The 25589-nt window shown below is 45.1% G+C and overlaps 1 protein-coding gene across 2 annotated transcripts in view; it reads right to left on the bottom strand.

Moving 5' to 3' along the window:
• Positions 1-15448: 15448 nt before the first annotated feature.
• The window catches only part of LOC119168498 (general transcription factor 3C polypeptide 3), a 223399-nt gene continuing 213258 nt past the window's right edge, over positions 15449-25589 (bottom strand). For both annotated transcript variants that reach the window (XM_037419903.2, XM_037419907.2), the window contains exons 19-20: positions 17744-18027; positions 15449-15712 (exon numbers count right to left, since the gene is read on the bottom strand). In XM_037419903.2, coding sequence (XP_037275800.2) covers positions 15602-15712; positions 17744-18027 — 395 coding nt within the window. In that variant the 3' untranslated portion in view covers positions 15449-15601. The remainder of the gene's footprint in view (positions 15713-17743; positions 18028-25589) is intronic.

The following is a 25589-nucleotide window of genomic DNA, read 5'->3' as shown; positions in this document are numbered from 1 at the left end:
TTATTACTTAACCACCCCCACCCCCTTTTTTTACGATTCTTACTGCAGTCAACCGTGTTGGATTTTTCTGCTCATGAGACACACATGTAAAAAGACGTGCCATAGGACACGGCGAAGGTTACTCGTCGGTGGCACGAGCTTGACTCATCAGTTTTGCATGCGCACCCTGAACCACACGCAGCGTCGTCTGCTCCAAGCTTGGGGGGGAGGAAAGTGCACACGCCATGCTGCACCTCTCAGTACCCCCGGCGACACCAGTTCAGTGGGTGCAGCAACTTTATTATCTAAGGTTTTTGAAACAATAATTAACGTAGCCATTGAATGCTTCATGACAAAGTACGATATTTTGTAAGAGGCACCGTACAGATTTCAAAAGGGAAGATCTGTGAGCAAGCACTACTGACAGCTAAACATGAAATCACAAGAAAATTTGAACAAAGGTCGTATAAAATATATAAAATAGGCCTATTCCTAGCCTTAAGAAAAGGTTTTGACTCGGGGAATCACGACGAAGTTTCAGATAAGCTGCATGATTATCGTATCCGTGGGGTTGCACTGAAATTGATGCAGTGTTACTTAGTATGTACGAATATGTTTTAATTAGAAATGTAAAATCAGGGCAATTAAAAATTATAAACAATGCTCCTCAAGGGTCAATACTGGGTCTGCTATTGTTGAGTCATTATATTAATTATCTTGCTCACCTTCTATTTTGCCAACAACTAATAATTTATGCCAACGATACTAACATGTTTTCGCCAACAAATCAATGACCATGTTGCGAAGTACAAGTATTGCATTTTTAGATTAACTATCAAATCGGTTGCCCATAAATAGGTTGCAGTTCAATGTGAAAAAAAGTAAGCATATATTATTTGCACCAATTATTAAACCACATAATTGTAAAACTACATTGAAGTTTCAGGGGGCTGAACTGCAACAGATGCGAGCCCTCAAATTATTAGGTGTATTACTTAAGGAGGGTCAGACATGGAATATTCATGTTACTAAGCTTACGGCTGATCTGAGAAAAACTACTGGTTGTTTAGGATACGTGATATTGCATGTGTGTGGTTAAAAAAGGTGCTATATTATTCTCTATTTTGCTCTAGGCTCTCGTAATGTATACTAGTATAGGACACTAGCTAAACCCAGAACCATAATAAACTCTTTATTTTACAAAAGAGGGTACTCAGATTTTTCCAAAACTACCACGAGAAGCCATTCTATTTGAGTTCAGAATCTTTCTTTCTGTATTACAGTAGAAGCTGGTTAATTCGGATTTCACGGGACCGGAAAAACTGTCCGAATTAACTGAATGCCGAATTAACGAATGAACAGGGAAAACAACATTTAAAATCAAGCTGCAGAAGCATACCTATATTTATTAGTATTTTGTAATTGTCGGCTGCGTTTTCGCGCAGATTCCGGCTGACATCACAATTTTTCCTAACTGTTCCAAATGGCCAACAGCACGCAAGCTGTCGGGAGTGTTCAGGCAAGCGTCCTTTAATATTAACAGCGCCTCCGAGACTTCCCGTGAGGTGCGATGAGGTCGCGGCTGTATCTCCTCGCACGATTCTTCGTCGGAATCGTGGTCTTCATGGGCACCCGTGACATCATTAATAATCTCTTGATCGGTCAGGAGACCACTCGTGGCGACACCATGATCAATCGCGATGTAGTCCTGAAAGGTCACATCTGTGGCAAGGACAGCATCGAAAGTCGGGAAGTCATCGTCGGTGGACTCGGTCGGTGGACTCTGCCGCTTTTTCGGCGTTGCCATCACTGTAGCGCACGATTGTGGTGGCATGCAAATACGGTCACAATAGAATAAAAAGAGAACTCCGCAAGAAGAGATGGTTCCGACACGACAACACAAGGGAAAATGGCGTCGGAGGCGCTGAGTGGAGAAGAAAGAAGACGCCGACATTCGGTGACGCTGCAATCGCCCCCACTAGTTCATGATGATGGCGATGCCATTCAGGTTTCGGCTTCACTCCAGTGGTGCCAGCGCTGCTTTATCACACTTTTGTGTAGCAGCAGCCGTCAGCATTTGTCCGAATTAAGCGGTGCGGAGCCGAATTCCGACGAAATAACGAAGGTTTGGTCCCATAGATTAACATGCACTCTGGCCGGGACCAATAGAGCCGTCTGAATTATCCGAATTTCCAAATTAACGGGTGTCGAATTAACGAGCTTTTACTATATGACCTGCTAAATGCCTTTGAGATGTATTATTATTATTATTACACATATAAACAGTAATTAAATGCTCATCGCATATGAGCCACAAGCGCAAGCTCACTATCTTCTTAGTAAGATAGTTTGTTCAAACCACGCGGACAAGAACCCATTAGGGCCGATAGCACATTAGTTCTCAGATTCCGGCATTGCTACATCGTCCAAAATTTACCGATTTCAATGCATTTACTAAGAGTTTGTTTAACTTATTGTTAATTCAAAACAAAAATGAATATATCTAACTTCCTTTAAATTCTTCTAGCCTTCTAAAAGTATGCTTCACTGGAGTGCTACTGATGTTAGTAACATATAACTGAATCGCACAAGGTGTTCACCTTTTGATATATCTTTTTGATTCGCGTCATTCGCTGTGATATTTTGTTATATTGTAAGATGGTAATGTACCAAATACAATTATCGTACGAATAATCTGTTCACTGCAGCCATATTCCTGAACAAAGCAGGAGCCTTAGTCAGGCCTCTGTGCCTTGTGCTCTTGCCACCTTTCTCTAATTTTACAGAAAAAATAAAGCCTTATTTATTTATTTATTTAAAATATATAGAGAGCGGTAAAGCGGAGCCGGAAATACCACATCCAATATAGCATATTATAGGTCTTTTCTTGAGATGGAGAACAAGTAATTGTTGGAGAATCAGGCTGTTAGAAAATGCACTGATTTGTATACTTCATGCTGAACCCTTGCATATAGGGAGGCAATGCAAAATTAGCAGATACTACACCTAAATCTGGTAAAACATCCACGAGATTCACTTGCGAGAATGTTTGTAGCAGTGGATGAGCACAGTCAGGAAAATAGAAAAAATGCCACACCAGTTGTCTAATAAAGAGGTGTACTAACCCAAGACCACCTGCGCAAACAGGTCTTAAAACATTGTCTCACCTCATCGGTTCATAGGTTGATGACCAAAAAAAGGTAGCAAATATAAGGTAAAATTTCTGTTAGTAAACCCTCGAACAACAAATTATTTGCAATGCATAGAATATTTTTGTTGCCACAAACAAGTTGCATGTTTCAGCTTTGCCAAAGATAGAGAGGTTATAAGGAATGAATGTCTGGGCATAGCATTTTAGGGTTGGTACACGTTATTTTCAATAATGTGCACTTGATCCATATGCATTTCATGAAACGCCTAGGTATTTTGGTGAAACACAAGACCATTCTATAGCCTGAAAATAGGTTGGGTTATTATAAGTCCATGGGCCAAACCACAGTCTCATCGATAAGTATCAAAATTGCAAACTGAAGTCTGTTTGTAAGAACCTCTGCAAAAAAAAATGCCAGGCCTGCGCGGAACGTGCAGCACAGTCACAGCAAAAGCTAGAAGAGCGGCCTTTTAGAGCCTTTTCTTGTTTGTTCGTATGTAGCCTGGATCCATGGTGCATACCCACTCTGATTGGCCAGGAAAACATATAGTGTCCTATGGATGATAACTGCCCTATTGCTTACCAAAAAAAAATGTAGAACAAGAGAGACAAAAACATCCAAATGGTGAAAAAAAAAAACAACAACAAGAAAATGAGGTGAAATTTTCGTTACAGAAGAAGTAAAGCCGTTTCTAAACACTCTTCTTCTTTTTCACCTCTCCTCATGGCTCTTAACCAATGCAGGAAATTGGCCAAGTGTTAACTGATTTTTTTTTTGTTTTTTAAGTGTTTCTTCGCAATACCTCTCATATAGGCTGAGAATAATGAATACAACAAACTTAATTACAGAGTATTAGTATTGAACTGTTTGAAAAAATAAAGAAGAATTAATAATTAAAAGAATGAAGAACATTCATTGAGTAACTGCTACAAGCACACTTGCTGGGTACCCACTACCGTAATATCAATATTAATTTCTGGGTAGCAGGCCGGCATTCGCTACGCTATAATTTGTCAATTTTTTGAGAAGCATGGCATCCCTAAACACTTGCAAAAAATTTTGTGCCAATTGTTCATGCGGTGGCTGACAACGATGAGGAATTACACCTGAAGTGGGTATGGGCCAATTTTAATTAGTGATCAAGACCAATCTTTTGTAATGGGTTGGAGCATTGGACGACCCAGGGGTTATGCAATTGTGTGAAGCCTGGTTATCCTTTTGCTGTTCTAAAACGCTTTATTACTCATATTAATGCGATCCCTTTCCAGACATCAAGCTTGTTTAAGACAAGTTCGTGAAGAAGTCCCAAGCACCGGTGTGGCTCAATTAAATAAAAAAAACAGTGTGGCTCAGTGGTAGAATGCTTGGCTGGCACACAGCAGACCTGGGTTCGAGCTGCACTGTGTCCTTGGTACTAGGTTTCTTTTTTCTTATTTAATGCGATAGTGGTTACGGACACCCGCGGGATAAGTTCGCAAAGAAGTCCCAAGCCCTGGTGGGGCTCAATTAAATAAAGAAAAAAAGACCAGTGTGGCTCAGTGGTAGAATGCTGGGCTGGCACACAGCAAACCTGGGTTCGAGCTGCACTGTGTCCTTTGTACTAGGTTGCTTTTTTCTTATTTCATGCGATAGTGGTTACGGACACAGGAGGGATAAGTTCGCGAAGAAGTCCCAAGCACCGGTGGGGCTCAATTAAATAAAGAAAAAAAGACCAGTGTGGCTCAGTGGTAGAATGCTGGGCTGGCACGCAGCGGAACTGGGTCCGAGATGCACTGTGTCCTTGGTACTAGGTTTCTTTTTTCTTATTTCATGCGATAGTGGTTACGGACACCAGCGGGATAAGTTCGCAAAGAAGTCCCAAGCACCGGTGGGGCTCAATTAAATAAAGAAAAAAAGACCAGTGTGGCTCAGTGGTAGAATGCTGGGCTGGCACACAGCGGACCTGGGTTCGAGCTGCACTGTGTCCTTGGTACTAGGTTTCTTTTTTCTTATTTCATGCGATAGTGGTTACGGACACCGGCGGGATAAGTTCGCAAAGAAGACCCAAGCACCAATGGGGCTCAATTAAATAAAGAAAAAAAGACCAGTGTGACTCAGTGGTAGAATGCTGGGTTGGCACACAGCGGACCTTGCACTGTGTCCCTGGTATTAGGTTTCTGTTTTCTTATTTCATGCGATAGTGGTTACGGACACCGGTGGGACAAGTTCGCGAAGAAGTCCCAAGCACCGGTGTGGCTCAATTAAATAAAGAAAAAAAAACCAGGGTGGCTCAGTGGTCGAATACTGGGCTGGCACACAGCGGACCTGGGTTCGAGCTGCGCTGTGTCCTTGGTACTATGTTTCTTTTTTCTTATTTCATGCGATAATGGTTACGGACACCGGCAGTGGCAGCGGACAAATACAACGCCGTCCATGACCTGAGTTAGGATCTCATAACAGCTTTCGCTGTAAAATTCTGTAGTCAACGTTGCACATTGTAATTAGTTTGTAGCCATCAACATGAGAAAGTCCTCTATCTTAGTATTTTGGGATTAGAACAGTGTGGCTTTTAGTAAAAGATCGAGGAAGCGTCTCCAGATTAAAACTCAACGTGAAAATGTCGAGCAGTACACGGCACAGTAATGATTTATGTGTTTTGTAAAACTCGCCCGACATTACATCAGGCCCTGGTGTTTTTGACAATGGTAACTGTTGAATAGCAAGTTCTATTTCTTGCATAGTGATTGGTTCACTAATAGACTCAGAAACTGGCTTTACGTAGGCTTGATGTCGGGAAAGGAATCACATTAGTATGAATAATAAAGCGTTTTAGAAAATCAAAGAAACGACCAAGCATCGCACAATGTGGATAGAGTGGGTCGTCCGATGCTCCAACCCATTACAAGAGCTTGTTCTTGATCCCCGTATTAACTGTGGTACATACCCACTTCTGGCTAATTCTTCATCGTCATCAGCCACTGCATCAAAATATTTGCACAAATTTTTTTTCAAGTGTGTAGCGGATACCACGCTTCTCCAAAGAACAACGAAAAAAAAATAACATAGTGAATGCCGGACACAAAAATTATGATTATTTATGGCATAGTCGGTATCCTGCAAATGTGCTTGTAGGAGTTACCCAAAACTGTTTAACCCGTTGAGACGCTATGTACATAATTGTCTACATTACTTGTCTTTACTATTTGCATCAAGTTGATACTAGAAAGGAGCAAGTTATATGATACTTTGAATGAGTTGAACCTTCTGCATATTAAATGAGTCTTTATCTAACTTCAATCTTCAGTGTAGTGATACATATGATCACTTTTCTGAAGGCACTACCATGTTTGACGAGTTGTGCGACGTGCCGCTTCCTGCGAGCAATGTGAAAAGAATTTTTTTGTGCTCAAAATGAACATAATGTAACGGGGTTTATTTGCAGCGCAGAACGCAGAAAGCGAAACAGTCAGCAGCGTCCGGCCAAGCGCAGCAAGCACGAGCTTATGCTGATGGCGATGCCTCTGATGCGCCGAGAAATGCCGCTGAAGCTCCTCTTCTTCACTACAATCGCCCTCCGCACAAAAAGACGCCATCCTGGCGGATTAGGGAGAAGAAACGACTAATGGGTCGTAATATGGCTTGAGACGAGAGACGTGGACAGTGTCGCGGCCGCGGTAGCGTAGGTCTGTGGATGGGATGATGGGCTCCACGATATAGTTGACGAGTGACGTTTGCTCTACAACGCGGTATGGCCCGATGTATTTGGGAAGAAGTTTTGTGGAGCGGCCAGGCGCGGTAGCAGGTGCCCGAAGCCATACTAATGAACCAGGTGGAAAGTTCGGAGCCGAACGGTCCCCAGTCTGGCGGGATTGCTGCTGCCACTGGTCCTCGGTAGAAAAAGAGCGGGCAAGCTGGCGGCATTCTTCAGCATGTCGGGCAGCTTCGGACAGAGTTGTACTTTTGGACTCATAAGGTTTATATGGAAGAATAGTGTCTACTGTATTTGAAGGTTCTCGTCCGTACAAAAGAAAGTATGGCGAAAACCCAGTAGTAGCTTGTACGGCAGTATTATACGCGTAGGTGACGAACGGGAGAACATGGTCCCAATTTGAATGATCAGAGGCGACGTACATCGACAGCATACTTCCAAGAGTACGGTTGAAGCGCTCCGTCATGCCATTTGTTTGAGGGTGGTACGCTGTACTTGTGCGGTGCACGATTCGGCATTCGTTGAGTAATGCCTTCAAGGCGTCAGAAAGGAAGGCACGGCCTCTGTCACTTAAGAGCTCGCGAGGGGCCCCATGACGCAGAATGAAACGTTGCAATAGAAACGTTCCAACGTCACGGGCTGTGGCAGTCGGCAGCGCGGCTGTTTCGGCATAGCGTGTCAGATGGTCTATCGCAACAATAATCCAGCGATTACCAGCTAGAGTTGATGGTAGTGGTCCGTAAATGTCAATGCCGACGCGATCAAAAGGTCGACTAGGACAAGGAAGAGGTTGTGACGGGTAGACTTGCCCGGGAGGTAACTTTTGTCGTTGGCACTGAGCACACGAGCGAATGAACTTTCGCACGTAGTTATACATGCCACGCCAATAATATCTGAGTCGAAGCCTAGCGTATGTCTTGAAGAGGCCTGCGTGGGCGCACTGTGGGTCCGCGTGAAAAGCTTCGCAGATGGCAGCTCGAAGATGGCGGGGTATCACAAGGAGACACTTGCGACCGTCAGAAAGGTAGTTGCGTCGATAAAGAAGATCATCCCTTAGGCAAAAGTTGCTAGCCTGGCGGCGGAGAGCGCGAGACGGCGAAGGAGTGAGAGGATCAGAAAGAATGCTTATGAGGCCACTGATCCAGGGATCCTTTCGTTGTTCCACCGTCATGTTGCGCAAGGCGGATGACGCAAGTGCAGGCTCGAGAGAAGAGAGGCAAACACCTTCATCCGATATGGGTGAGCGAGAAAGGGCGTCGGCGTCCGTGTGCTTACGACCAGATCTGTAAATAATGCGGATGTTGTATTCCTGAAGTTTGAGCGCCCAGCGAGCAAGTCGTCCGGAAGGGTCTTTAAGTGTGGATAGCCAACAAAGGGCGTGGTGGTCAGTGACGACGTCGAATGCGTGACCATACAGGTAGGGGCGAAATTTTCCAAGGGCCCAAATAATAGCTAAACACTCTTTCTCGGTCACGGAGTAGTTAGCCTCGGCTTTCGTCAAAGTACGGCTTGCGTAGGCGACGACATATTCATCAAACCCTGCCTTTCGTTGCGCGAGCACAGCGCCAAGTCCAACACCGCTGGCATCAGTATGAACCTCCGTGGGAGCGGCAGCATCGTAGTGGCGGAGGATGGGTGGTGAAGTCAGCAGGTGGTGTAATTTGGTGAATGCATCGTCGCATGCTGGTGACCAGGTGGAAAGGTCCTTGTCGCCGCTAAGAAGGTCCGTAAGGGGCGCACATATGGAAGCAAAATTTCTAATAAAGCGTCGGAAGTATGACGACAAGCCGACAAAGCTTCTAAGTTCCTTCAAGTTTTTTGGCTTCGGAAAATCGGCGACTGCTCGAAGCTTGGCGGGGTCGGGAAGTATGCCGTCCCGCGATACGACGTGGCCAAGAATGGTGAGCTGCCGAGCACCAAAACGACACTTCTTGAGGTTGAGTTGAAGGCCGGCGTCAGTGAGACGTGTGAGGACGTGCTCGAGACGATTTAAATGGGTGTCGAAATCGGTGGAAAAGACAACTACGTCATCGAGGTAGCATAAACATGTGTTCCACTTGAGGCCTCGTAAAATAGCGTCCATCATTCTTTCAAAAGTGGCTGGAGCGTTACAAAGGCCGAAAGGCATAACGGTAAACTCGTATAACCCATCAGGTGTGACAAATGCTGTTTTCGGTCGGTCAGATGCTTCCATAGGAACTTGCCAGTATCCAGACCGTAAATCCAGCGAAGAAAAATATTCTGCTCCCTGCAAACAGTCAAGGGCGTCGTCTATTCGAGGTAACGGGTAAACGTCCTTGCGGGTGATCTTGTTTAAACGTCGATAATCCACACAGAACCGAATGGAGCCGTCCTTCTTCTTAACAAGAACGACCGGTGATGCCCAGGGACTGTTAGAAGGCTGTACAATACCCCGATGGAGCATGTCAGCAACCTGGTCGTCAATAACACGGCGCTCCGACGCTGAGACTCGGTAGGGGCGCTGCCGTAGAGGCGTATGGCTTCCTGTGTCAATCTTGTGAGATATGTTCGATGTGCGACTGAGGCCAGAAGCGTGGCTGTCAAAAGAAGTACGAAACTTTTGCAGCAAGTTCACTAACTGGCTTCGTTCTGACGAAGACGTTGCGACATCGATGGAGCGGTGGAAAGCGTCAAGGAGTGACTGGTCAACAACAGAGTCAGAAATGAGTGCGCTGAGGTCCGTAGAAAGTAAACTAGATGGAGCGTCAAAAATGTGACGGGCGTCGATCGGATGCACGTGACCGAGACATTCACCATAGAATAAAGGTAAAGGCCCTTCTAGCGTATTGTACACGAGCATCTTCGTGACGCCATGGTGGAGAGTAAGGAGAGCAATGGGCAGTGGAGAACATTTCCGTTGAATGAACAGGGCAGAGGGCGTAAATACAACATCACCGTCGGAAATAGCGTCACACGACACAGTCACCAGCAGAGAAGAGCGCGGTGGTACGGTGGTGTCGTCGGAAACAAACAGTTTATAACACGGCAGGGAGGCTTCGACAGTGTCAACATCAGGAAGTGCAGATAGCTCAAGTTCAGCGCGACAGCAGTCAATGACGGCATTATTATTCGCAAGGAAGTCCCAGCCGAGTATCATGTCATGGGAACACGAGGGCAGCACTACGAATTCGACAATATACACAATCCCTTCGATGACGACTCGTGTGGTGCAGGCTGCGAGAGGTGTTACACTTTCTGCGTTAGCCGTTCTAAGAGAGAGGCCGGATAATGGTGTCAGAACTTTGCGGAGTTTGCGGCACAGGTTCATGGACAGGACGGATAGAGCGGCTCCGGTGTCAACAAGCGCCATGACGACGATACCATCGACTGACACTTCAATGACGTTAGCTGGACAGGGGCGAGGACTTGTGCATGGCGACGGGGACGCAGTTCGTGCCTCGGGAACTGCGGCCGTTAGTTTTCCTGGTCGGTGGGTCCGGAACGGCGACGCATAGGGGAAAGCGAACGTCGACGTGGAGATGGGGAGCGGCGGGTCGGGCCGTGTGGACGATCAGAAGGAAAGGAAGAGGAAGGAGGGCTTGAAGGGGTAGACGAAAACTGAGGGTCGAAAGAGGGCATTCGTCGAATGTTCTGGGCAGCCTGGCGACGACGACAATAACGTGCCACGTGGCCAACACCACCACAAGAAAAACATATGGGACGGTTGTCGTAGGTCCGCCATTGGTCGGAGTAGACTCCGACTTGCGGCTGGGGGGCAGAAAACTGCGGCCGAGGTGGTATCTGCATAGGCGGCGGAGAATAGGTCGGCGGTGAATAGGTCGGCGGTGAATAGGTCGGCGGTGAATAGGTCGGCGGTAAATAGGTCGGCGGCGAAAAGGGCGGCGGCGAATACATAGGCGCTGACTGGAACGCAGGCTGTCGAGGTCGAGCAACGGCTTCGGCGTACGTGAGAGGTGCGGCGACTGGGGGAGGTTCACGGGCGGGAGGAAGAACTTGTGCGACCTGGTCTTGAATGAAGTCGCGGAGTGTAGACGGCGATCTGCGTGGTTGATCGGGTACACAGGACATCAAAGAGAGCTGACGAGCGACCTCAGCGCGGATGAACTCTTGGATCTTGGAGAGAAGAGGGGCATGGTCTTCTCCTATGCCAAGGGTGGAAAGGCTGGACGGAGAGTCGTCGAGCACCGAGGGACGTCGGGTGGAAAGACGTTGCCTGCGCAACTCGTCAAAACTCTGGCATAACTCGGTCAGTTCTAGGACAGTGCGAGGACTCTTTGAAAGCAACATTTGGAAAGCGTCGTCCTCAATGCCCTTCATGATATGCTTGATCTTAAGCTCTTCGGACATTGACTCGTTCACTCGCTTGCAAAGGTCCAGAACGTCCTCAATATAGCTTGTGAAATTCTCACCAAGCTGCTGGGACCGAGTATGTAAGCGTTGTTCTGCACGGCGTTTGCGTACCTCAGGCCGCCCGAAAACTTGTGTGAGGCTCGTTTTGAAGGCCGACCATGTAGGGAGTTCCGCTTCGTGGTTTATAAACCACAGCTTGGCCACGTCCGACAGGTAGAAAGAGACGTAGGCCAACTTGGCGGTGTCATCCCATTTGTTGTGAGTACTCACTCGCTCGTACATTGAAATCCAGTCGTCAACATCCTTGTCTTCTGTGCCTGAGAAGACAGGGGGATCTCGCAGACGCAGAGAACCGGCGCAGAGAACAGTAGGCGGTGCCGGTGGAGGAGTTGGAGCGGCGCTTGCGTCGGTAGGCATAATGGATGGTAAAGTGCGATTCCGAAGCTCCAGGGTGATCGAAACCCAGCAGAATCCACCACTTGTAACGGGGTTTATTTGCAGCGCAGAACGCAGAAAGCGAAACAGTCAGCAGCGTCCGGCCAAGCGCAGCAAGCACGAGCTTATGCTGATGGCGATGCCTCTGATGCGCCGAGAAATGCCGCTGAAGCTCCTCTTCTTCACTACAATAAGAGAAAATAAAATTATACTACGTTTCTTGCCTCAGAGGTTATTTATGCAAAAAGTAAGCATTTATGACTTTAGGACAAATAGGTATTCAATTAAAAGTTAATTAAGATGAGTTGCTATAACACCCTTAAATTTGAGAATTATCTCATTATTTTTGTTGCAATAGCATATTGAGTGTGTTGCAGTAAGGTTGCAGCAATTTGACACATTTACAAACAGTTCTTTATAGAAGGCGTCTGAAAGAGTTAAAAATTCTCTGAAAGGCCGCTCTTCTAGCTTTTGCAGTGATTATGCTCCGAGTTCTGTGCCGGCCTGGTGGTTTTTATAGCCAAAGCTGTTATGAGGTCAGACCATGGGTCACGTGCGCCGTAGTTGTCCGCCGCCTCCCCTGCCGGTGTCCGTAACCTCTATCGCACGAAATAAGCAAAAAGCCTCATTAAATAAAGAACATCAGGGACTCAATCAGACTTGAGCCCAGCTCCCCAGTATGCCAGGTCGGTATTCTACCACTGAGCAATGCCGATGCTAGAGATCACATTGCAAACTGGCCTTAGGCTCGATGTTAAGAAAGTAATTACGTTAATATGACTAATAAAGGGTTTTAGAACAGCAAGGAACGACCAGGTGTAACACAATGCGAATAGCACAACAAGTGGGTCCTCGAATGCTGCAGCCCTTTACAAAAGCTTGATCGCGTTCACCTATTAACTGTGGCGCATAGCCATCGTGCGGCATTCTGGGGATTACAAAAGCTTCTGGCATAATTGTTCATTGTCATTAGTGACAGCATAAAAAAAACGCACAAAATTCCTTGCAAGTGTGCAACAAGTACCACACTTTTTCGAAGAATAATAAAGGATGGCATAGCAAATGCCTCCTTGCTACACAATGATTCATGATGTACTAGTGGGTATTCAGCAGGTTTGCTTGCCGCAGCTACTCAAACAGTGTTAAAAAAAGGCTCTGAAAGACTGCTCTTCCAGCTTTGGCTGTGACAGTGCCGCGGGTTACCCGCAGGCCTGGCAGTTTTTTTACAATAGTCGACTCTTGTTAATTTAAACTCAAAGGGACCTCTGAATTTGGTTTGAATTATCATGAGTCAACAGATACATGAATCTGGGCTAGGTGACACCATACATTACGATTAAGCCTTGATGTTATCACATTTAAAAATTCTTGAAGTGCTTTTAAACCCTAACTGCACCCAATTAAAAAAAAAACAGAGGTGTAAGGTCCACAAGTTTATTGGCTATTTACTGCTGATTAGAGATTTTAAAGAAATTGTGAATCGCCAACTGCTTCTTTGCTATATGTGCCTTCAGGACAAACCTGTCTATACCATTTAAGAAGTATCACATTTTACAGTGCGCGTGCTCCATTTAAAACATTTGTTTACTAGCAAAGCCTTTTTCTTGAAGGTCTAAGGTGCTTATTTGTCATTTTTAGACTGCACTTAAATTTTAAAGCATAGAAGCATGCGAACTTTTAAATAGTGGTCAGAAAGCAGCAGATATGTTCCGGTATGGAACCCGAAAAAGTATGAATTAAACTAGTGACGAGTTTAAAATAAGAGGCTCTTGAATGCATTGAAAGTATTGAGGTTCTACCAAAAAATTGAATTTTGTTTGAAATGACCGGAAATATGCTTTATCAGAGTTTGAATTATCACGAGTCTACTGTACTACTAGGGTAATTGCCAGGTAGTCATAGCTATAGCCGGCAATCGCACAAATAGCGGCAATCTACCGCAATGATTTCTGCAGCTGTGCAGCCACACAGTGTTATTTATTCCAGTGAAAGCTGTCATGAGATCACAACAAGGGTCGCACGCGTCATGGTTGTTCGCCATCCCTGCCACCGGTGTCTGTAATCAATATCTCACGAAAAAAACTTAATCAAAAAACAATAAATATGCTAAGCCTGCATGCAACACAGTCACAGCGAAAGCTGCAAGACTGGCATTTCAGAGCCGTTTCTAAACACTCTTTGGGTAACTCCTACAAGCACACTTGCTGGATACACTACACCATAACTTATCGTAACTTTTTTGTGTAGTAGGGTGACATTTACTATACTATGTTTCGTCATTCTTCGGAAAAAACATATTTGCATGAAACACTTGCTACACACTTGCATAAAATTTTGTTTCACAGAAGACAATGTCTGCTGAAGTAAAGTGCTGTTCGAACTTTCCGCTCCATGCGCCAACTGTTGTCAAACATGTTGCGAGAAGGCAAGCACCGATATGAGGCAGACGGAACCAATGAGGGTTGCAATTTGGGCTTGTTGGCAGGGTAGCGCAGAAAAAGGACATGGTATAACAAGCTGATTCTAGGCTAACAGACACATGAGTCTACTCACTCAAACTCAGATCGTGCCGTGATTCTGAGTTTGAGGGAATCCGTGTAAGTAATATTTTGATGAGTTCGAGTATGCCCTAAGCACAAAATATATTTCATGAGCGAGTCTGCGAGAGCTCCACAATTTTCGCCGACCTATGGACAAGGCGGAGAAGTACACGACAGGGCAGGTGCCGTCCTTTTCCGTCTTGTCCTCGTCTTATGTAAGCACTACAGTATCTTAAATGCAGATACACTTGATTGTCATCTTCTTGTACTGAAATCAGGTTGTACGTGCTTAGAGTTGCTGGCAAGACGACTTGCGCCACCTTTGAGAGATCCTGCCCCGCTCCATGACCATGCCACACGAATGGTGTTTGGCCGAAACAAAGCTTACACGAGGTATAAGTCCTAAACAGGATCACTACTGCCCAGTAAACTTTTTGGCATGTAGCAAAAAGTAGAGTTGGGCTAGTTGGCTGGTATTCATATTGGAACAGCGCAGAGGCGAATCACAAAGGAACACTGAACAACACGAACACTGTGTTGTTCAGTCTTTCTTTGTGATTCGTCTCTGCGCTGTTCCAATATCAATTTCTGGCATGTGTCACATTGTGGCTGCATACACCGAGGCAATGCCCACGTGGTGGTGACAGGAAACAGTGGTGTTCCTAGGAGCCAGCACGGTGTGCAAACATGCGCTATTTCCATTTTATCATTGTGGCTAGAACCATACTCAGTCAATCTGTTTTGCTGCTAGCCATTTTATGCTTACACACACACTTTTGCTAAGCCAGCAGTTTTTAGATTTTATCCACATAATGTACGGCCTTCGTAAAGCTCGTCATGCACAGTACCAGGCACAATTATAAAGACTAGGATGTTTTGAAGTGATTTTGCAAGTTAAGGAACATTAGAGAGGTGAACTAATGCATTTGATTTTATAAATTTATTCCCTTGGAAGAAACAGGAGGCCGCATTTCTCATGTATCATAAAGTAAAACGACCATCTACAGAGTTGCTGTAATACAATCAAGTGATCACCTGCTTGTCAGCAGACACAAGGCAGAAATTGAATTATAAAGGTAACAAGATTTTAAAGTCGGTGCTGCAGCATCTCTGCTTATCACATGTTCCCAATTTTAAACATCAGACACTTTTAAATGCTTTGAACAAAAGCAGTGGCACGACGTGCAATTGAAGGAATTGAAGCCTCTGTTGTAGCACTCCACATGGACTGCCATAAAGAAGTTATTACTAAAATACCGTGCTACAGTTACTGCAAAATACGAAGTTAGACAGTTAGCAATAAAAAATCACCACTCAAGGAGTTGAACAACAGACAAAAAGAAATGTTTATTTACATTTCTGTACAAGATCATAGTCATAAATGTTTGCGTATACTGGATTCCCAAGAGTGGCACCATTGAGATGCAGATGTTTGAACCTCAAGGAAAGCAGCAACAGAATGCATGCTTGGAAGCTCAGATTATGCAGTGCTGAGCAACGATGCTGCTGGCAAGCTCGGTGTTGCCACTGTGCTGGTACAAGAGGCTCATGTTGAAGGCTATCTCGCAACGCAGATCAAAGACGTCCTGCACAAGGCATACAACAGGGGTCAGCAGTGCCCAATGGCAGCATGTTGACTATATCAAGTTCCCTAGCAGATGATCAGAATTAACAGACAGTGATACCAAAAACAGCATAGGGGATGTTATGGGGTCATTACATGCCAAATGTCCGAGCTATTTTGGCGACTGTCTCAAATGTACTCGAAAAAAATCGTGCTGATTTACTGCATTGAGAACAGTGAATTGCGAGAATATTTCGGACAGAAGAAAATTTTCGGTCATGTGGGTGCCTTCTCAACTTACCAGAATGTCATCTGGGTGTTGATTGAGAAAACATTTATTTTAAAAGTACCGCTCTTTTTTTCTATACCAAATTTGGTGTACATGTTAAGAACAGGTGCTTGTGTAAGGTGTTTAAAGCTAAGTAATATTAATGTAATTTTCGTGCCACATACACCTCCAAAAATTTAGCCAGAATGTGTTATGTTTGCATTATTTCTACTGCAATACTGCACTTCCTATGAATATCTGAGGAATCAACACTGACTCAGCAGAACGTATATTTTGTGGAAAAAAGATATTTAGACCTCTCAAGTTGTTAAACTTTACGGAAAATCGGGAATTTTACAAAATCATTTTTGTCCACATCCACGATATCGAATGCTGAGCCACGCCAAAGTCCAGAAATTGCATGTTTCCTAACAAGTAGTGATCATTTCTCGATTGTGTTCTAACAATCTCTGATCTCTTTTTGCACGTAGATGACAAAAAGGCATTGGTATGCTTGATGCAGGACCCGCAGGCTTTAACGCAGTGTTCGGAACCATGGCACAACACAATGAATTGTACTCTTTGGAATGGAAACCCTGGAACTGCCATATTTTCAATTATTCTAACTTTTAAAAAGGCCTGAAGGGCCTGGGTAAACATTCTCAAGGCCATTTGGCATAACACTGAGGTACAACACTGTAATATAGCTGGATAAAATGGACCACCGTCAACATTACTGTACCATTATATGATTTGACAAAAGAAGCAAGGAAACCAAGAAAGCAAGAGAAAAAGTGGAAAGCTGATTTGTGCGGTGACTATAAGATAGCTTGCTATTGATTGACTTGTAGGGTTTAACGTCCCAAAACCACCATATGATTATGAGAGACACCGTAGTGGAGGGCTCCGAAAATTTCGACCACCAGGGATTCTGTAACGTGCACCCAAATCTGAGTACACGGGCCTACAACATTTCCACCTCTATCGGAAATGCAGCCGCCACAGCCGGGATTCGATCCCGGGACCTGTGGTTCAGCAGCCGAGTACCTTAGCCACTAGACAACCGTGGTGGGGCCCAGCTTGCTATTATTAAAATTGTTTACTGCATTGTTTTTTGAACAAGATGTGAAGTAAGCTTAATTTTCTTTTTCAACACTCAAAATAAACTTTTTTGTTGCATTTACTCTATTATGAGAACAACTTTAATACAGAAATGGCTGACTTTTTACCAGAATAAACAAAACAAAGCTATTGAACTAAAATACAGTTTTATTCATTTTGCAGTTTTTCATCAGAAGCAATAACTAGTTGTTTTGCTATAAAGGTTACCAAACTTAAAATACACTTCTAGTTTCACTGCAAGAAGAGACACTGAAAATGAAACAAACCTGGAGAGTTTACACTTAGGGTCTGGCTTGAAAAGACAAAGGACTTTCCCGCCATACTCTGTGCCCTTAACTGTATGTCATACTTGTTCAGAGCAATTAAATAACTTTTGTTTTTGATTAGAGAGAGATATGACTGGGTCTTGTGATGTCAGCTTGTCTTGACATGAAACAAAGTTCTTTTTCACTGCCGGAACTAAGGAAAAGCACTCAAGAAAAACCTGAAAAACTCGGGAATTTAGAAATATCGACTTGGCCGACACTGTATATTGAATTAATGAAACTGATACCTCCATTGCTTTTGCGAGCCTGATACTAAAAGTGAGTTTGACTGTAATCCTTTCTAACAGAATGGATGTCCAGATTTGCGAAGCATGCGTGAGATGCACAAAATACTGACCGGCATGCCCTGTACCGCCGGAGGTGTGTCCAGTGCACGCTGGTACATGTTGAGTGCCAAGTGGGGGAAACCGAGCTGTTGCAGTGCGCGGCCCATGTTGAAGAGGGCCTCCTGGCTGGGCCGTGCGAGCATGTAACGGTCGAGGAAGCCCATTGCCTGCACCAGCAGCCAGTGGCGGCGAGCCGAGAACTTCTGACAGCTAATGTGCACCAGTGACAGGCCTGCACACAGCAGCAACAGGGGCTCCTCTTCATCCACCTTCTTCAGCAGCTGCACATACTCCCCTGCAAGGACCATCTCAACGTTTCACACTTGATGATGGTGGAAAGGGGTCGAAGAAACATATAATATCGAGTAAAGAAATATGCCTACCTAGAAACACACTTCATATCATAAAAAGCGCCAAATCACAAATCTGCTTCAGCACAAACGTGTCGGTATCACCTATTCATAATAAACAACAAAATTTCAGGCAAAGATGATGGACTGAACTAACGAGATATCAATCTTATTGGCAACATTTTTCAAGCCAAGGTTTCTCTGAGCAGTGATGGAGGCCCCCTGTCTTCATCACGGGAGCTAAAGTAGCATTAACTGCTCATCAACTTCTCAGAATTACTTCAGCACAACAATCTCATATGAGACTTGTACTGAAGGAACCTGACCACATTCTTCAATGCCCGCTAACTCTCTTTTGGTTGGTTATCAAGGTGCAAACCATGCTCACAATTCTGCAAGCGTTACAGGGCACTGCCAATCAAGACTGAAACTTTAGTATGCAACACGCTCCCTCATAGCACTGTCAAATCAAACCCACTGTCTGCTTAGTGTGGAATAGTTGGTAAGGCCATTCATTTTGCTGTGTCCATGGAAATATCCTCTTCACAGCAAATGATAACGGTTACTCCTCTTATTGTGTACAACTCTCACTTGTCTAAAATAAATGGTTTGCGTCGTGGGGTGCATTTTCTGCGAAAGTCATGCTGTTCCTTGGTAGCTGCTGAGCTCTGACATGTGCATGGCAAAATACAATTCCTGCTACCATACAGTAGTATCCGTGGATGCCAGTTTCTAAGGCCTGGGAGCGGTACTCCTAAAGGGCCACCCTGAAAGTACTCGACGGGCCGTTGCGTATGCTTCAAGAGCGCTCACTTCGACAGAAGCGCGCTATAGCCAGGCAGAAGAGTGTCTCGCTGTGACTTGGACTGTTTCATGATACAGTCAGTTCCTTTGTGGCCTCACTTTTGAAATAGAGACAGACCATTTTCCTCTGGCTACACTTCTGGGTAACAAGTACCTAGAGCATGTGACAACGAATGCAGATAAAACTGATGCGCTATCAGTATGTGGTGAAATATGTGCCTGAGAAGCACTTAGCTACGGCCAACACTTTGTCACGAGCTCCCTCTGACCTGTCGTCTACCCCCATAATAGACATGGGAGCAATTCATCAGCGATGTGTTTAAGGAATTGCTGCCTCTGATAGCAACATGCTTGGAGGATGTGTGCAAGCATCAAGCTCAAAATGGTGTTTACTCTGCGGTCATGACTTACAGCACGAAAGGATGGCTCGACAAAACCAAGGTGCCTCTGCAAGTCACTTCCTTTTGGAAGAAGTGGGACAGACTTCGCTCATACGACGGCATCCTTCTGGTGGACCGATGACTTGGGATTCCATCGGCCTTGTGCCAGGACACTCTCGCCCTACTACATGAAGGGCATCAGGGAGTGTGCCGCTGCCAAGAATAGGCCAGAGAGACTGTTTGGTAGCCTAATTGTAACATGCATGTCGAGCATATGGTGTCGCAGTGTGCTGTATGCTCCGAGACTAGAGTTCAGCGATCTGAGCCTATGTTGCCAACCGTTACACCTAACAGGCCATGGCAGCACCTAGGACATCAATCTGTTTCAACTGAAAGGGTGCGATTACGTGATGATTGTTGATTATTATTCCAAGTTCCCCGAAGTAGTTTCTGTGTGGTCCACCACGGCATGAGCCTTGGTGGACCACACAGAGATTTCAGCTATCAAGAGCTGCATCACCTTTTTTGGTGTACCAGACATGATCCGGACCGACAACGGACAGCAGTTCATGTCATCTGAGTTTGCAGAGTTTGCACAGTCATATGACTTTTGTCATGAGATCAGCAGCCCAAGGTATCCCCAGAGCAATGGAGAGGCGGAGCGCATAGTGCGCACGGTGAAAGACTTGCTCTCATAAAGTCTTGATCCCTTCTGGCTTTACTATCATACTGTGACACACCCGATCTAAACGACATTTCTCTGGCCCAAGCCCCGATGGGAGGAAATCGGAAGCATGTCTCCCACAAGTATTGGAACAACCAGTCCTGGCTATCATTACCATGTCATACGAGTCTTAGGAAAAAGAATACGGGTTACAGGGTGCAGCAAGTGAAGAGCTACAACGGCCGTCGGGCTTCAAGCAAACTGACCCCTTCAAATCCTGGCGACTTTGTGTGCGTCACCAACACATGCTGCAGTGGTGAAAAGCTTTCACAGGCCTAGCTTCCACGGGTCTATGTTGTTCAGACCCCCAGAGGCATCTGTCCTGCAGCGTAATAGTTGACACCTGGTGCCTCATTTGACAGAAACGAGTCCAGCTCAACTAGCAGCTTCTCTGCCATGCCCTTCCGAGAATTTGCAACCTGAAGCTTTGCAAGAACTCGTGCAACCAGCAGTAACCCCACAGAAAACTGTCACACCCACACGCAGTGGTCGTATAGTGAGGCCGCCCCTGTGCTCGGAACTTGTAAGGACCTGCCCTATAAAGAGTGAAAAGGAGGAATGTAGAGGGCACTGCCAGTGTGCCTTGAAGCATGTGGCCACAAGGATGTGCTACAGTCCACCGAGTGCATATTTGGGATTTGAGGAGAGGGAATAAAGTTTTTTGATTTACACTTGCCGGAAGTCTACCTCGTTTCTCGGATCCCGGGCTAAACAAGGTTAACACAGCCAATCTTCAGATGCAACCAAACAAGCCACCACCAGACTATTGCCTACCACCCCTAGACCAATGGCCTCACTAAATGTCTCAATAAGACCATTGCCGATATGCAGGCCATGTACGTCAACGTCAAGCATAAGATGATGCAATCTTTCCATACGTGAGCTTTGTATACATCATGGCCATACAAGGTACGATATGTTGGTCTACGAACAACCATACAAGTTGGTCTACGAACAAAGCTCGGCAATGACGCTTGATGCCATGTTAGCAAATGTCACCAATGAAAAAAACATCCACATTGCCTCCTACCTACAGCATGCCGAAGAAGTCCGACAATTCCCCCGTTTGCATATCCTGTGTCAGAAAAAGATCGACAGCCGTCGCCAGAACCTTTGACGATGCTAGCCTGGCAACCGTGCGTGGGTCTGGACATCGATACGACAACGTAGACAAAACTCTTTCTATGATACTTTGGGTCTCACAAGGCGCTTTGACGTTTAGGTGCTCTAGACTACGAGGTCATCTCAAATGGCATTACAAAAAGCCGTTTCACCCACGTCAGTGAACCTGAGGACTGTACTTTTTATTGTACTCTCTCGCTTCTCCTTCTGGTTTAATTTACTTTCTTGCTTTATTGTAGTTTTTTGTTGCATGTGTTTTCTTACCATGTTGTTTTAAGCACTGGGACGATGCTTTTTCAGAGATGGCATTGCCATGCGCATTACAGTTACACCTGGATATACTTGCGAAATGGATAAATTCCTGAAAAAAATCATTATAATATGCAGGTTCGTTACGAAAATTCATACAATGAACACACAGAATAAAGGAAACGAAAACTGAAGGCAGAGCTTACCCAAAACACTTATTTAGCAATAATAAACTGCATTATTATTGTAATAGCATTTATATGAACACTCTCGATAAGTTTTTGCCGACAATTCCATGTTCTATAACAAGTTCAAATTGATAACATGTCCCCACACATCATAACTTTTACAAGCGGGTAAAAGCACACGAGTGCTGCTGAAGCAGAGATCAAGTGAGTCGGCCCATTTCCATCGGCTGGAGAGCGCATAACGCACACACCACCACCGCATGTTAGAACTGCAGACGAATACTCAAACAAAAAGAAAACCTGGCTCCTGTGTTGAAATGCGGAGAAGGGGGGGGGGGGGGGTCGCTAGAGTAGCAACGGTGAACTTTGATTTCAAAAGACGGTAGCGATCGCTGGCGCGCGTGCTATCTCGGCATGTGTCAATGCGCTTTCAACGCAAAGAGATTGTGCGAAAAGAGCACTTCTCCCTGGAGTGGCCATATTTAATTGCTTACACTAGCTTGTTGTAGGATTTCCACGATATCAGATTCATTAGAGTTGGCTACGAGTCTTACTTTGTATTTAATTTGTTGTTATCGCATTCATTGCATTCAACGTGCCGTCGTGTTGCTGCCACAGCTAATCGGCTAATCGCGAGGGCTATAATCCTGTGAACTCATGACGCAAGACGGAAGCACATCATAAGTTGACCTTCGGAGATCTGTCCTCGTCACCGTGATCTCAGAGAGTTTCCATCAGCACCTAATCTGACATCCCCTCGGTAGTGACAGCACAGTTGGCAGCATTTTTTTTTTTAAGGAAAAGAGAAAACAAATTAAGGTGATTGTCGTCGGGAGCCACCCCATGCGTGCGCAGTGAAACCATGCAAGCATGCACAATACTTAAAACGAAGAGGGAACGACACGAACACCGCAGAAAACTATTTTGTAAAGCACCCTCCATATGCAGCGCGGCCCCACATATGTGACGCTAACTAAAAGCGTGGCTCTGCCAATGCAAAAGTATTTTTTTTGTTGTTGTTGGCTTGGAGGGGGGGTGAGGGCACATCCGGGCATGCGTCTGCGGTGAAAAGAACAGTGGCACTGCCGGCTCATAGGGCACAGGCCCGCCTGCCCATTTCGCGCACACCCACGCACAGTAATGAGCGCTCGCTGTCGCCTGGGAGTTGTCGGAATCACCAGCGTGCCGTGCGTGCCCACGCCGCTTCACGCTTCGTCGGCGGCAGGGCAACTGCGGAAGATGCATGCTCACATTAAAATGACGAAGTTCAAGGCAATATTCCTATATTGCCGGTGGCGAAAATTGGTTACATCAAGGATGTTACCCACTGTTACCTTGTTACATAGAAATCGCAAATACATGTGCTTCTATAAACTAATGATGGGGATTGTAAAAACTTTATTATCGAGAAATTGGTTATATGGAGGTTCATTATAAGCAGGTTTAACTATATTTTTATGTGCTCGGTTTAAACCCACAAAGACTGTGGGCAATACTTGGCACAAGTTGCCCCTAAGTGTTCAAGAAGCTTCACGTTTGTAGTAGATCATTTTGTTAAAGGGACACTAAAGTCAAATAACAATTTACGTCAGAGTGAAAGCTCAATGCATAATGATGATGATTATATATGTTGTTTAATGGCGCAAGGGCCATTGATGGCCAAAGAGAGCCAGGAAATGATATCGGATGAGAGCAATGGTTATGGTAAATGGCTGTAAAAGGGCCTAAAATTCTGCGCTCTAAAGGTGCATAAGACATATATTTATTAAAATCATGAAAGTGAAGTGAAGCATGCCTGGTGAGAATTAGTCTTAAGTTATCATGACATCATAAAATACGAGCGTTACATTAGCACCGATTTCTCGCCAGCGCCCTTGGTCCCAAGGGCCGGGAGACAGGTGCTCTTTTTGGATGTAGCATCCGTAGCAGCAGCCTCCTTTCAGAGGCCGTGCTACCGATCACTTGAGTAGATAACATGGAAAGTATTTACTTCCTTTAAGAATGCATTCAATGCATTATATTTAAAAAGAGGTTCGCGACCAATAAACATAGCTGGGTGAAGGGGTATGTGTTCCTTGTACGCTAGTGGAAAATGTTTTTTCCTGGAAGCCTCTAGCTCAGAGCATTCAAGGAGTATGTGGAGTACTGTAAATGGAAGGCCACATCTGTGACAGCTGGGTGGGTCACCACCGGACAAAAGGTGTGTGTCCGTGCTGTGTGTGTGTCTTATTCTAAGCCGACAGAGACTGACCTCTGTACGGCGCGTTTTCGACATGGGTGGCCAGTTACCGAGGTATGGTTTAATCAAGTGTAACTTGTTATGAGTTTGTAGATCCCATAACTTCTGCCAGTAAAACCTGAGCTTTTTCCGTATGTTTGGTTTTAGGTCTATTATAGGGACAGCAACTGAAGAGTTGGCAGTGCTTCCGGTAATTGGCGTGGCGAGCTGGTCGGCCAACACATTTCCTTCGATCTCGCGGTGTCCTGGCACCCAGCACACGACGATATGTTGCTTGGAAGCATAGGCCACGCAGAGTATTGAATAGAGGGGTATAATTATAGGGTTTCTGTGTTTTTTTAGATTTTTCAACACTTTTACGACACTCAGAGAGTCTGTGTATATAACTACTCTTGGCGTATTCAATTCTTTGATGTGTTTAACGCCTATGAATAACGCGTAAGCCTCGGCTGTAAAAACGCTTGTGCTGGTGGACAGAACGCCGGCATCCTAGAAGGATGGGCCGACTGCCGCATAGGACACGCCAGTATGGGACTTGGATGCATCAGTATAATATTCTGGACAGTCATATTTATGTTTCAGCTCTAAGAAATACATTTGAATGTGTATGGGGGAGGCATGCTTTGTGACAGCTACGAAAGATGTGTCACAGTCTATAACCTGCCAGAAAGGGCGTGCCACTGCGGGCCGATTGCAAAAAAGTTGAGAGCTGGACAGGTCGTTGATGGTGGAATATGCGGGTTGCTCACTGTTCGCACTTACTTTAAGGAAATATATGAAGGAAGAATATGTTCTCTGCAGATCGAGTGACCACTCGTCCGATTCTACATAAAGGATTTCAACTGGGCTTGTTCTAAAGGCGCCTGTGGACAGGCGGATGCCTTGATGATGAACAGGGTCCAACATTTTCAGAGCGCTTGGCGTCGCAGAGTGATACTCTATTGCCCCATACTCAAAACGTGAGCGTATGAGGCTTCTATACAGATTCATGAGGCACTTTCTGTCGCTGCCCCACGTTGTTCGTGACAGCACCTTTAGGATACTCATTGTTTTCAAGCATTTATTTTTAAGATGTTTTATGTGCGGTATAAAGGTTAACTTCGCATCTAGAATTCTATCTAGGAACTTATGTTCTGTGTTTACGGGTAGACGCTCACCCTTAACGACCAGTTCAGGATCAGGGTGCAAGCCTCTTTTTCGTAAAAAAAGGACACAGGTGCTTTTCTGTGGGTTCAGTTTGAACCCGTTTTCATCAGCCCATTTGGATACCTTGTTAAGGGCGAGCTGAACCTGTCGCTCACAGATCCCAAGAGAACACGATTGAAAACCTATCTGTACATCGTCGACGTATGTTGAATAAAAGATATTACGTGGGATGTACAGACGGAGAGAATTCGTTTTTATAATAAAGAGCGTACAGATGAGCACCCCACCCTGTGGCACTCCGGTTTCCTGTACAAAAGTTCGGGACAGAACATTGCTCACTCTAACGCGGAATGTACGATCAGACAGATAGCTTTCAATGACACTGAACATATTACCGTGTATACCTATGTGTGAGAGGTCTCTCAATATTCCAAACCTCCCCGTAGTATCGTACGCCTTCTCCATGTCGAGGAACACAGATAAGAAAAACTGATTATAAACAAAAGCCTCACGTATGTGTGCCTCGATACATACTTATTAATTTATTTTATTTATTTATTTATTTATTTATTTACATACCCTAAGGACCCTGAAGGGCATTACATAGGGGGGGATTAGGAAGATTTTCAACAAGTGTAAAATACATTAAATATTC

The sequence above is a fragment of the Rhipicephalus microplus genome, chromosome 3 (genome assembly GCF_043290135.1).
Source record: "Rhipicephalus microplus isolate Deutch F79 chromosome 3, USDA_Rmic, whole genome shotgun sequence".
Lineage (NCBI taxonomy): Eukaryota > Metazoa > Arthropoda > Arachnida > Ixodida > Ixodidae > Rhipicephalus > Rhipicephalus microplus.
This window is presented reverse-complemented; position numbering and strand designations above follow the sequence as displayed.